General features: G+C 39.9%; 1 protein-coding gene across 1 annotated transcript; it reads right to left on the bottom strand.

Annotated features, from left to right (window-relative positions):
• Nucleotides 1–720: 720 nt before the first annotated feature.
• LOC137106052 (axoneme-associated protein mst101(2)-like) lies at nucleotides 721–10,525 on the bottom strand. Its single transcript, XM_067489063.1, has 8 exons — nucleotides 9,497–10,525; nucleotides 9,138–9,212; nucleotides 8,623–8,754; nucleotides 8,109–8,174; nucleotides 7,361–7,456; nucleotides 6,863–6,964; nucleotides 3,998–4,096; nucleotides 721–2,476 (listed from the first exon to the last, which is right to left on the bottom strand). The coding sequence occupies exons 1-8, from the start codon at nucleotides 10,365–10,367 to the stop codon at nucleotides 2,253–2,255; spliced, it is 1,665 nt and encodes a 554-aa protein (XP_067345164.1). The 5' UTR covers nucleotides 10,368–10,525; the 3' UTR covers nucleotides 721–2,252.
• Nucleotides 10,526–13,908: the final 3,383 nt, after the last annotated feature.

Here is a 13,908-nt window from a genome sequence, read left to right as displayed (position 1 = left end):
GACGCTCTACAGAAAACGAGAAGGAAGGAAAAAAACATCTAAAGTAAAAGCCAAGTTTACTAATATGACAGAATCGTCGTTAATCATCTTCACTGGTTTAACGATCTTTCACTTTTATTATCATCTGCATGGTTCTTGGTATAGTTACTGTATTAATAAATGAATGTTTTCGATGTAAAGCCCTGGAACCGTAATAATCACTTATGTGTTCTTCAATTCGTAGTCCAAATGTTTTAGGAAAGCATCATATAGTTTTATTTCTTTTCAGTTCTTATTCATTATGTGGACATTAAAAGAACAAAAAAAGATCTTACCTCTGTGATTTGCAATCTTGCTTATGCACTCTCACTCGTATACCCATTGCTCTTTCTTGCTGTCTTTTTCTCTGAGTGCTTGTCTTCCCTTTTCTTTCATCTGCACTGCCCTGTCTGCCCTCAGCAGCAAACCTCTGCTTATTAGAGAAAGAGAGGGAAACAGAGACTGATGAAGAGTGAAGACAAAAAGATAGAGGGAGAAAGGAAAGAAATAGAAAGCAAATTTTGCTTGTCAGGAGTTTTGTGTGTGTGTGTGAGAGTGAGAGGAAGAGAGAGGGATTTTTGCTTATCAGACAGGAAGTGGATCTCTTACAATACCGTTCTGACGTTTCCCCTTCTCTAATGTGGAAAACTGTTAAGATTCCTATTCCAGATACCATGTACACACACACACACACACACACACACACACACACACACACACACACACACACACAGTCCTGTACTTGCTGCACTGTGAGGTCTGAGTTAAAAGACCAACAAAGTGAGAACCAGCAGTTCCATTACCCCCATCAACACAAAAGAAGTCATTCTAGACATAAGGTGTCATTCTTATCCATTACACTGCCTCAGATTACATCAAAAACCAAGATGTAGGAAAAAGATTTTAACCAACATTGCGAGGACCAGCCATTTAATTTGTGCTTCCCCACTCCACTGGTCAACTTGGTAGCCATTTTTGTATTGAACAGACAGTGGGCAAACAGTCTGTATCTAAATAAAGAATTCTGTTTGTTTCTTCTATATTGCACCAAATTGTATGAATTTAATGATCAGTACTGATAAAAATTTAAAAGATCAACTTTAATAAAACCTTTCTTACAAACATGAATACATCTGTCACTTGACACAAACCAAGAATTACAAGAGTGCAAGCTCCATCATATGTACAAATACATAACAGGGGAAGAAGGGGAGAAAAAAAAAAGTACTGCTTCAATTTATTTTAACTTGAAGTACTAAACTGCAAAATAAATATACCCTGATCATATGAACATTCAATTCTTTAAAGAGTCAGTCTACTACCAGGCTGGTGCTATATAAACAAAAACAGCGGTAAATAGTAGACATGAATTATTTATGTATGTATTATCTGTCTCTCCCTACATTTCTGTATCTCTCTCCCTACATTTCTGTATCTCTCTCTCTCTCTACCTCTCTCTCCCTACATTTCTGTACCTCTCTCTCCCTACATTTCTGTACCTCTCTCTCCCTACATTTCTGTATCTCTCTCCCTACATTTCTCCCTACATTTCTGTATCTCTCTCTACATTTCTGTATCTCTCTCTCTCGCTACCTCTCTCTCTACATTTCTGTATCTCTCTCTCTCGCTACCTCTCTCTCTACATTTCTGTATCTCTCTCTCTCGCTACCTCTCCCTACATTTCTGTATCTCTCTCTCTCGCTACCTCTCCCTACATTTCTGTATCTCTCTCTCGCTACCTCTCCCTACATTTCTGTATCTCTCTCTCTCGCTACCTCTCCCTACATTTCTGTATCTCTCTCTCTCGCTACCTCTCCCTACATTTCTGTATCTCTCTCTCTCTCTCGCTACCTCTCCCTACATTTCTGTATCTCTCTCTCTCTCTCGCTACCTCTCCCTACATTTCTGTATCTCTCTCCCTACATTTCTGTATCTCTCTCTCTACATTTCTGTATCTCTCTCTCTACATTTCTGTATCTCTCTCTACATTTCTGTATCTCTCTCTACATTTCTGTATCTCTCTACCTCTCTCTCCCTACTTCTCTGTATCCCTCTCTGTATCTCTTGCTCTCTACCTCTCTATCTATTTATATTTATACATCATTTAATCATCAATGTGTAAAAAGTACAGAACTGCAGTGAAGAGAGCAGCATAAAATTAAAACACTCCAGGTAACTAAAAACAATTCAGTGCACTTAAGATACTTAGAAAAACGAGAAAATAGAGTTTGAAATTAAAATGCAAGCTTCCTCTTGATCTTAACTATTTCGTTGTAGACAAAATACTTTACGTCCTTCCAGGTCCGAGCGCTGAGGACTGGAGATGCTTTTCCAATGCACAGGAGGCAATCATTCTTTGCCGGCACCCTCCTCAGTGCAACGAACTTAGCCATGTTTTTCTGAACTGCAGTTTTCTCCTGTTCAGTCCAGGGTCTCCTTACTTTTATCGTTGAAGAATCTATTAAAAATTACAAGAGCTGGTTAGAACACTGGTTTAACTTTTGTAAATCTTATTAAAAAAAAAAAAAAAAAAAAAAAACACATCAACATGATTATTGTAGTAATTCGTTTTTTCAGAAATGGAAAACTCCTTGATTTAAAATGTTTAGTAATGCATCTGTTGATTTACAATTGTTCTACAAAAAATGATAAAAGTGCAACGTCTGGCAAAAATACTACTATTAAAGATTCTACCACTGCTACCAAGTTTCCTCAACTGTGAGTACTAATGACAGCAACATCTTCATTTTAACCATCTTTAAGAAATCTACTGATACAATACAATCTACTTAACTTTTATAGATCCATTTCAGATTTATCATGCCATCCAATATGTTATGTTGCCTGTGTGTTTGTCATCTATGGGTCCTGGTTCTAAATCCTGCTGCTGTGCTTACATCCCCTCAATGTTTCCAGGTCATTGTATAATCTGTATTATCTAGACTCATTGACAGGATAACTATTAATTTTCTAAATTAATCATTGTTAACCACATGGAATCTTCTCTACTTGCCACTGTTTTCTTGTCACCCTATTGTCTAGTTTATTGGTTGACATTTTAACAAATGTTATCCCACATGCTTTAGCTTTGCATTTTATTGTACTGTGGCCAGTCAAATGTGTATGCATACATATTGCCCATTGGAGAGGTAGGTCTGGCTGAGGTGTTTTAATAGTTTTTGGACAACAATTAAGGTCTATAGGACAGATACAAGATAGTGCAGGCTGTAATTAGGCAAATATAAGTACAGAAGATTCAGTGTTGAATTAGTGTCTATGATTGTGATATCATCATTTTAGAAAATGACAGTTATTTTTTAATTCTGTAGCCACTAATTGTACATTTAGCTTGTGTATTATGGTAAATTGAACTTGGTTGGTGGAGTGCCTTGTTTGATGGCCTTTGGTTTCTGCCCTAATCACTATACTCTGAAGCAAGAAGTTGTGATTATATACAGTATTTTACAGAGTATCTGCACTTAGGGCCCATTTTATTGCCCTGAACTACAATTAATCTTAATGCAGTCTCTACAACAGAAATGGCTACTAATGATTCTATCAATACAACTGTTACTAGTTTCACCACCACAACCAGTAGCATTGCTACTTTAGCTACCTATTGCACAATAGAAAATCCATGCAGCAGATGTTCACTCCATCTTTCATCAACTCTGACTACTCCTGGCATTGATGGCCACACTAGTATTGCTTCTGCAGTTATAAAATCGTATTAGGGTATAGCAAAAATCTAACAAAGGCCCTTAAATTACATAAGTCCAATCAAGCAACACCAAAGAACATCATACCAATCATGTGGTTAACACTTAATATTGACCCTGCACCACCACCACAATCACCTAGTCCTAGACCACTTGTATGGTCTCCAAATGTACCAGTTTAGCAGAAAAACATTTAAGCTGGCAATAAATACTGAACTCAGGCTGAAAACATTTTGTTTTAAATGGCCAGACTTACTTACCCCCTTCATTGCTACCATCAGATTCATCATGTCTTTTACTTGCAGTTTTCTTCCACCTCTTATCAAGTGTCCTTCCAGTGGTCCGTTTTTTCACCTCTCCTGTGAAAGATAATGGTTTAGTATCAAATATCGCATGTTTAATGCTATACAAGCTACAATATCAATTTATACATTTTTAAATGACATTCAACAGATTTTTTGATGACTCTGTACTGACAACTTTATTGTAAAGTTTAGTCTTCTTCTCCTTTCAGCTGTTCCCTTTCAGGGGTCGCCACTGCGAATCATGTGCCTCCATCTAACCCTGTCCTCTGCATCCTCTTCACTCACACCAACTAACTTCATGTCCTCCCTCACTACATCCATAAGTCTCCTCTTTGCTCTTCCTCTAGACCTCCTGCCTGGCAGCTCCAACCTCAGCATCCTTCTACAGATATATTCACAATGTCTCCTCTGAACATGTCCAAACCACCTCATTCTGGCCTCTCTGACTTTATCTCCAAACATCTAACGTGAGCTGTCCCTCTGATGTCCTCATTCCTGATCCTCTCCATCCTCGTCACTCCCAAAGAGAACCTCAACATCTTAAGCTCTGCTACCTCCAGCTCTGCCTCCTGTCTTTTCTTCAGTGACACTGTCTCTAAGCCGAACAACATCTCTGGTCTCACCACCGTCTTGAACATCTTTCCTTTCATTCTCGCTGATACTCTTATCACACAACACACCTGACACTTTTCTCCACCTGTTCCAACCTGCCTGCACTCGCCTCTTCACCTCTTTTCCACACTCTCCATTGCTCTGAACCGTTGACCCTAAGTATTTAAAGTCCTGCACCTTCTTCACCTCTGCTCCCTGTAACCTCACCATTCCACCTGGGTCCCTCTCATTGACACATGTATTCCGTCTTGCTGCGGCTAAGCTTCATTCCTCTGTTTTCCAGAGCAGACCTCCACCTCTCTAGATTTTCCTCCACCTGCTCCCTGCTCTCACTACAAATAACAATGTCATCTGCAAACATCATAGTCGAGGGAGATTCTTGTCTAACCTCATCTGTCAGTCTGTCCATCACCAGAGCAAACAAGAAGGGGCTCAAAGCCGATCCTTGATGCAGACCCACCTCCACCTTGAACTCCTCTGTCACACCTACAGCACACCTCACCACTGTCTTACAGCTCTCATACATGTCCTGCACCACTCAAACATACTTCTCTGCCACTCCAGACGTCCTCATACAACACCACAGCTCCTCTCTCGGCACCCTGTCATACGCTTTCTCTAAATCTACGAAGACACAATGCAACTCCCTATGACCTTCTCTGTACTTCTCCATCAGCGTCCTCAAAGCAAATACTGCATCTGTTGTACTCTTTCTAGGCATGAAACCATATTGCTGCTCACAAATGTTCACTTCTGCCCTTAGCCGAGCTTCCACTACTCTTTCCCACAACTTCATTGTGTGGCTCATCAGCTTTATTCCTCTGTAGTTGCCACAGCTCTGTTCATCTCCCTTGTTCTTAAAAATGGGTACCAGTACACTTCTCCTCCAGTCCTCTGGCATCCTCTCACTCTCCAAGATCTTGTTAAACAAACTAATCAGAAACTCTACTGCCACCTCTCCTAGACACTTACATACCTCCACAGGTCTGTCATCAGGACCAACTGCCTTTCTACTCTTCATCCTCTTCAACGTCCTCCTCACTTTACTCTTACTAATCTTTGCTACCTTCTGCTCCACACCAGTCACCTCTTCTACTCTTTGTTCCCTTTCATTTTCCTCAGTCATCAACTCTTCAAAGTTCTCCTTCCATCTTCCCATCACACTCCTGGCACCTGTCAATCCATTTCCATCCATATCTTTAATCACACTAACCTGCTGCACATCCTTCCCATCTCTATCCCTTTGTCTGGCCAACCTGTACAAATCCACTTCTCCCTCTTTAGTGTCCAACCTAACATACAAGTCCTCATATGCTCTTTGTTTGGCCTTTGCCACCTCTACCTTCACCTTACGCTGTTTCTCCCTGTACTCCTGTCTACTCTCTTCAGTCCCCTCAGTGTCCCACTTCTTCTTAGATAACCTCTTTCCCTGTATACACTCCTGAACTTCCTCGTTCCACCAGCAAGTCTCCTTGTTCGCTTTCCTCTTACCAGATGACACACCGAGTACCCTCCTACCTGTCACCCTGATCAAATTAGCTGTAGTAGTCCAGTCATCTGGAAGCACCTCCAAACCACCCAGAGTCTGTCTCAGCTCCTCCCTGAAAACTACATTCTTCCTTTTTCAACCTCCACCACTTCGTCCACTGCTCAGCCTTACTCCTCTTCATCTTCCTCACCACCAGCATCATTTTACACACCACCATCCTGTGTTGTCTGGCTACACTCTCCCCTACCAATGCTTTACAGTCACTGATCTCTTTCAGATTACAGCACCTCCGCTCTTGTACGTCACCCTATGTTCCTGCCTCTTCTGAAAGAAAGTGTTTACTACAGCCATTTCCATCCTCTTTGCAAAGTCTACCACCATCTGACCTTCTGCATTCCTGTCCTGAAGACCAAACCTGCCCATAACAGTCTCATCACCTCTTTTCCCTTCACCTACATGGCCATTGAAATCTGCACCAATGACCACTCTCTCACCTCTGGGGATGCGCTGCATCACTTCATCTAACTCACTCCAGAATTTCTCCTTCTTTTCGAACTCACATCCTACCTATTGTAAAGTTTAGTCTACTGGCTCAATTTCACAGTATTGCAGTGTAATGTTTACAATGTGCTACAATGTGGGATGTGGGGCGTGGGGGGAAGAAAAAAAAAGGAAAGGCTAAAGAGGGAGAGAGGCAGAGTAAGTATGTTTGTACTTACCCCCTTCATCATCACTTTCAGATTCATCCCGTCTTCTTTTACTTGCAGTTTCCTTCCACCTCTTATCAAGTGTCCTTCCAGTGGTCCGTTTTTTCACCTCTCCTGTGAAAGATAATGGTTTAGTATCAAATATCGCTTGTTTAATGCTATACAAGCTACAATATCAATTTATACATTTTTAAATGACATTCAGCAGATTTTTTGATGACTTTGTACTGACAACTTTATTGTAAAGTTTAGTCTACTGGCTCAATTTCACAGTATTGCAGTGTAATGTTTACAATGTGCTTGCCAGTCTTAAATAACCCACTTCCAACTGTAACCTGTTGCTGTAGCTACCTCTAAAGAGCTGCAATGTTTGCTATACCTGCATGAAATCCTCTCAGGGCAGCATTTGGGCCCTGGTAGAGGGGGGGGAAAAAAAATACAAAAACAAAAAAAAAAATATTGGGAAAGGCTAAAGAGGGAGACAGGCAGAGAAAGTATGTTTGGACTTACCCCCTTCATCATCACTTTCGTCATGTCTTCTTTTACTTGCAGTTTCCTTCCGCCTCTTATCAAGTGTCCTTCCAGTGGTCCGTTTTTTCACCTCTCCTGTGAAAGATAATGGTTTAGTATCAAATATCGCTTGTTTAATGCTATACAAGCTACAATATCAATTTATACATTTTTAAATGACATTCAGCAGATTTTTTTAATCAGCTTGTACTTAAAACTATATTGTAATGTTTAGTGTTTTATTTATTTATTCTTGTGTCCTTTCAGCTTATGCCGTGATTTCAGGGTCGCCACAGTGGATTATTGTCTGCATGTTGATTTAGCAGTTTTTACGCCAGATGCCCTTCCTGACGGAACCCTTCCCAATTACTACCGGAGGTGGGGAGGGGAATGGGTTGTTAGGGGTTCAGTGTCTTGCCCAGAGACACTTTGACATTGGACCAAGCATTGAACCACTGACCCTGTGGTCCTTGGACAACTGTAACTGAGCTATAGCCACCACTATTGTAAAGTTTAGTCTACTGGCTCAATTTCACAGTATTGCAGTTTAATGTTTACATTGTGCTGTGCCAGTCTTAAGTAACCCACTTCCAACTGTAACCTGTTTCTGTATCTACCTCTAAGGAGCTGTTATGTTTGCTACGCCTGCATGAAATCCTCTCAGGGCAGCATTTGGGCCCTGGTAGAGGGGGAAAAGAGGAAAAGCAAAAGAGGGAGACAGGCAGAGAAAGAGTATGTTTGGGCTTACCCCCTTCATCATCACTTTCAGATTCATCAAGTCTTCTTTTACTTGCAGTTTTCTTTTTCACCTCTCCTGGGAAAGATAGTGGTTTAGTATAGTGTGCAAGAGCCAAAACAGCTTAACATATTTGAGTGAGTTTTTTTTGTGTACAATTATTTCATTATAATAAGTCTTAACTGTACCATAAGCTTCCAGTAAATTTATCATTTAAACCCGAGCAGCTCACATCAGAGAATTCCCTACCATTAACTGAAGCTCAGTTAAATGACCTTAAGATGGAAAAGTTTACATTTTATGTCTGATGCTAATAAAACGTCAAAAAGCTGTTTGGACGACTCATCTTGGAAGCTTCATGTTTATGGAAAGTTCTTTTGAGTAGCAGAATATGGGTCATTACATTTTGTCTGGGATTTGGCATTGATAAGAACAAGCACCAAGAGAGTGAAAGCTAAAAGTCAAACTTGGAGATGACATAAAGTACTAAACTCAGACCAAAACTGTGTTCAATGCCCAGACTTACCATCATCAGCATTAGCTTCATCTTCAGCATCATCAGCATTAACTTCATCTTCAGAGTCATGTCCTCTGCTAGTTACAGTCCTCTGACTCTTAACAGGTGAGCTTAGCATGGTCAGCTGCAAATGTTCTCTATCTGATGAAAGCATAAATTAGTAAATCAAAAGTCAGAGCCCCAGTCACCATTACAGTTCAGATAGACTCATGCCAACCTAACATAGTAGAATTGCTGTTGACACGTAGCACACTTTCACACTAAATACAATCTAGACTATACAATACGATTGCTTAGGTTTCTTAATATTAAACAAATAAGACAGATTGTCCATGATTTTGTTGACAAATTGTACTGTCAACCACATTACTTGTTCCAATGTAGATATATTGTGTCAAACACATCACTGTAACAAGCATTTTCAGGCTTTAGCACTAGTACAATTGCATCTGTGAGCCCAAACAGCTCAACCTGAAAATAATGTACATTGCATTAATATACAGTATATTAATTACCATTGTTACCTTTTAGAATGTCTCCATCTGAAGTCTCTGTCTGTTCTGTTTGTTTAAAGCCCTTCTTCGTAGTGCCTTCATGTCCTTTATATATGTAAAAGTACACAGTAGAGAATATTAGGACATGTAATTGAGCACTAGGTTAAAAGGTCAAAATTCTTAGAGAGGGAGAAGGGGAGAAAAGCAGAGAGGCAAAGGGCGGGAATGGGAAGCAGGGGGGAGAGACGCAAAGCTAAAGAGAAGAAGATTGTGGGGCACAGGTAGTAAGGGAGTTATTTTTCAAAGGGAAATTTTGTTGCAGCGACTCACAAAAGTTAAATATATCTTAACGGAATAAAAATTTAGAAAATAATTAGCCATTAACATACCAAAGACTACAGAGTCCAGTGTCTTCAGACTCTTTCCTTTGAGCGACTGTGCTCCATGTTCCATTGCAAACAGAAGTTTTCCTATTTTAGCAACCTGAAAGGTTTTGTCTGTTTGCCTATAGTATTCGCAGTGGACTCTGATATCATGTCCCATAAAACGAGCCACTTGTTCAAGTTCTTGATTATCAAGGTCCAGAAGCTGACATAAGGTAGCAACATGCTTTCTCAGTTTTGTTGACCTAAGGAGCTCTGGGTGGCTTACCTTGCTCTTCTCTGCATACTTCCTAAGGCAGTCACACCCACGAATATTAGTTGTTGTACCTATCCTAGCAAACAAAAATGGGTTTTCATCAAGTACACCAACTTCGCTGCGCTTTTTGATTAGATATTCAAGTGAGGATTTGGTGCGCTCGAGGAGAAGAACGGGCACTTTTCTTCCTCTCTTTCCACGGGTCACTAGGCGTGTCAATCTGTGGCTAAGTTGCTGTTCCACTGGTGATAAGGTTTCATAAATGTCCTTATTTACTGGGCCAGAGTCTGCTTTTAGAAATGTGTCCAGGGTTAACCGGGAAGCTTCTCCTTCACGCTTCTTATTGAATATGATTATTTGTGCAAGAAGGCTCTCACTTAACATTTTGTACGCAGTGGTGCTCACACGCTTACTCAACTCTGCTTTTGCCTCATCCTCTATTTTCCGCAAGTATTTCTGCAAGGTGATAACATCTTCTGTCAAAGGTACACAATCCTCATTATGCCATTTCCTTTGTTCCATGGTACTATGAGCATTTGCAGACACATAGCTGGACCAAGAATTATCCAGCAACTCCTTAAATTTCTTGGCCTTCTTCTCACCTAAAATGTTTGATGTCATCAAACAGCTTCCAATCCAGGCTTCTGTTGCCCCTTTGAGAGAAAATCCAATTTTCACTGCAGTAGATGGCTTTCCATATTCAACTTTGTTTGTGTTGTAGTTTGACACCCTCCTAGCTGCTTTTACAACCAGATGAAATTTTGTTGGATCACATAGATCTTGAAGGCCTTTCACACTTTTGTCAATTTCCCTGGCAGCCAACACCAACCGTCCAAGTTCTCTCATCTTCTGTGCAATGTATCTATGTTGAGATTGTTCACGTCCCTTTTTTGCAAATAACGCATCTCCATATGTACATATCATCTCATCACTTCTGACTTGACAGGTTACATTATCCTGCAACATACTATGAATGACCTTCTGAATGCCTTCAGATGATGCCCTAATTGGAATCAGCTTTGAAGAAGCCTTTTGTACCCTTCTTCTTTTCCCTTTCCCTTTTTCACCTATTTTGACTCTACATGATTTTTCATGTCTCCAGAGTTCAGTTCTCCTAAACATTGCATAACAGTGTTGGCAAGGCAGATAGTCTTCAACAGAAGCCTTTTTAGAGGGCTGTTTCCATGTCACAATCTCCCCTTCTCCTTCTTGTAAAACCTTTAGATTGTGTTGCCAGTCACCCTTATTGCGAAGAGAATCCAACAGCGTCTTCCTTTTTTTGGAACCGGTTGGAAAACTGAAGGCATGGGCAACATCAATTTCATCCATGTGTTTTCTTTCCAAGTGTCTTGCCATCTTCAAATTAGATTTCTTGCAATACAAACAGTAATGGGACTTGTCCCAGATCCTTTTACCATCTTTTTTCTGGCTTGTTCTTACAGTAATTTGTGACCTCTCTTTCTTCTTTGTTTTGAGTTGGTTATCTGAATGAGTTAACCCAGCTTTGGCATGTTGGCCCTCAGCGTCCTCTGTATGGTGTTCCATCCTCTGCGTAACAGAGAAGGATGCCACAGGCTCTTCTGTGCTCAACTCATCTTCACTAGATGAGGGTGTTGATGTGGGGTGGTAGTCTTTATCAGAGTCTCTGTGGCTGGATAACTCTGTCTCGGACCCTGATGAAGGGGAATGGTCTCTGTTTGAGCCACTTTTATTGCATGGATCCTCATGCAATGAGAGGGAATGCCTGGCTAAGTCCAACTTACAAAAGAAAAGGGAAAGAAAAAAAATATATTACAAATTATACATAAATTCTTTCACACTTAAATCAATCAATGGTAAAACAATTAACATAGCTGGTTATTTGTGGCAGCTTGCAGTAGTATCAACATGGACTACAACATTTTAATTTCCAATATTTGTGGTCGCACTGCTTTCTGTTCTCTACTCTGCTCTCCCCTCCCCCCAGGACAGGCATCACACAGTAAAACAGAGATAAGCTGGTCACAGAGAAGATTACTTGCGTTTTTTTTCAACTATACTTGTTACTGCAAGTGCACAAAAGCTACTTTATTTTAAAGCACATTTATAGTCACCTGTTCAGCAAGCATGCAGAAAAGTCAGTCAGTTTTTACTGAAATCTCAGTACATTTAACAAACCCATAGTGGGCTGGATAAGCTAAAGGCAAACTGTGATGAAGCAAAAGGTGTTTGTATATAATTTGATTGTCTTAGTCAAATCTTAAAAATCTAGAAAGCTCTAGTAAACCTAGCTACTGGCTGAGACAAACCAGTCCCTCTTTCTCTGTGCCAGTGGTACCTGCAGGCATCAGCAGCACATGAAAGACGAAAGACTGATACTGACTAATGCCAGTTTTCATTCTTTCTAAGCTTCCCCAAGTATTTAGATGATTTTTACTGACACTTTAAATTTTGTTCCAGTAAGATACTGAGTTTACCATGACCTTGCAGTTGTGTACATTAATGCTACTGCTGTAGAAATATATAAAGAATATGTAATTGTATTCAAATTATAAAACCATTCTAATAATGGTCTGAATTAATTTTGTGAGAATGAAATTGATTCATTTGCATTACAGTCTTTAATAGCATTAGTTAGGGTCCTAAAGATACCCACAACTGGTTAGTGGGGTTGGCCTAGACTATAGAAGGATGAGCCAATCACTGCTCAGATCCCTTAAGCATACTAGTATTTTTAATCACGCAATTACGCTACTTCCATATACCTCACATGATGTAAGTAAGATAAATTCAAGAGAAAACATTTAGTGGCAATGACCAATATGGAGCAGCTCAATTAGTGTATGCAAGAAAACTTGTAGATATGACAAATAATAAAAAAGTTATTACAAATATAAAAAACAGACACACGGATCAATGATATTGACATTTCACTACAGTAATTTTCCTTATCAAGTCTGAGTTTATCAAAGATTACTGGCACAGATGCTCGGTGTAAATTGTACAAAATATTGTACGCCATTTGATTTCATTATTAACAGCCTACTGCTTTTTTGTCAGACATGTCCAACAGCTACTTGCTTCCAATAGGCTACTGATGGCCAAGGTCCTGAATTGGAACAATGTGTTTTATTGACATACTGAACATTTTTACAGGGGAATTATTATACTGATGATCAGCTGATGATTTTACTAATGAAAGGAGTTTTTGGTTTCATTTGTCTTGATATCAATTTAAATCATGGACTTAACCTTACTAACAGATGATCCAAAATACTGTTTTACATTTTAAGCTGTAAATGAGTAGTTTAGAAGTGGTAGAACAAGAATAAATAGTTATATGGTTAATTAATTGGGCATGTTGTAGTCTAGTCTTTGACAGATTTAAAAAAAAAAAAAAACGACGTGTCCTAATACATTTGAGCAGCTGTTAATGTAATCGGGTGGGCCACGGTCGGTCTACCTCTTCTGCCACCACCGCACTCTGTTTTTTAATCACGGTTATCCCCCTCCTCCTCCCCCCCTCCTCCCCTCCTCCTATCCATCTCCTCCTCTCCCTCTCCTTCTCCTCCTCTCCCTTTCCTTCTCCTCCTCTCCTTTTCCTTCTCCTCCTCTCCTTTTCCTTCTCCTCCTCTCCTTCTCCTCACTGTAGACCTCAGGTTACTCCGGTAATCTAGATACGACTTTATATGCATTTTGGAAGCATGTCAAACAAATTTTAACTGGTTCATGGCAATCTGCGCCGTCATAGCGTACGGTCTATAATGAATAAATGCGGTGAAACGTGTCTTATTAAGACTTCTACATGTGACTTCGTGTTCATTTAAGTTAGTTTTCAGTTTAACTTTAGTTTAAAAAGGATGAAGCACCGCTAGGAGCTTCTTGTTCTGTCTGAGGCCTTTTATCAGGTTGTAATAAGCGAAAGACCGTCAGAAAGCAGCGTTGTACAAAGAAAAACTGCCAGGAGAAATCACGTATCCTACGTGTCTTAGTGTTGCGGGATAAGCTGAGAGGGCTATGAAACGCGTCACGTCTATCGATATAAATTATTATTTCATTCTAAATTCCGTTAAAATTGTATACAAGTTGCTAGCATCTTGAGTGCATTACAAATAAAATACTATTATACACATTAAAAAGTCGATATGGCCTGTAGGCCTTTTTGCTCCAACGAAGTAAGTTT

This window comes from Channa argus, chromosome 2 (genome assembly GCF_033026475.1).
Source record: "Channa argus isolate prfri chromosome 2, Channa argus male v1.0, whole genome shotgun sequence".
Taxonomy (NCBI): Eukaryota; Metazoa; Chordata; class Actinopteri; order Anabantiformes; family Channidae; genus Channa; species Channa argus.
Note: the sequence above shows the minus strand (reverse complement) of the source record. Positions and strands in the feature narration are given on the sequence as shown.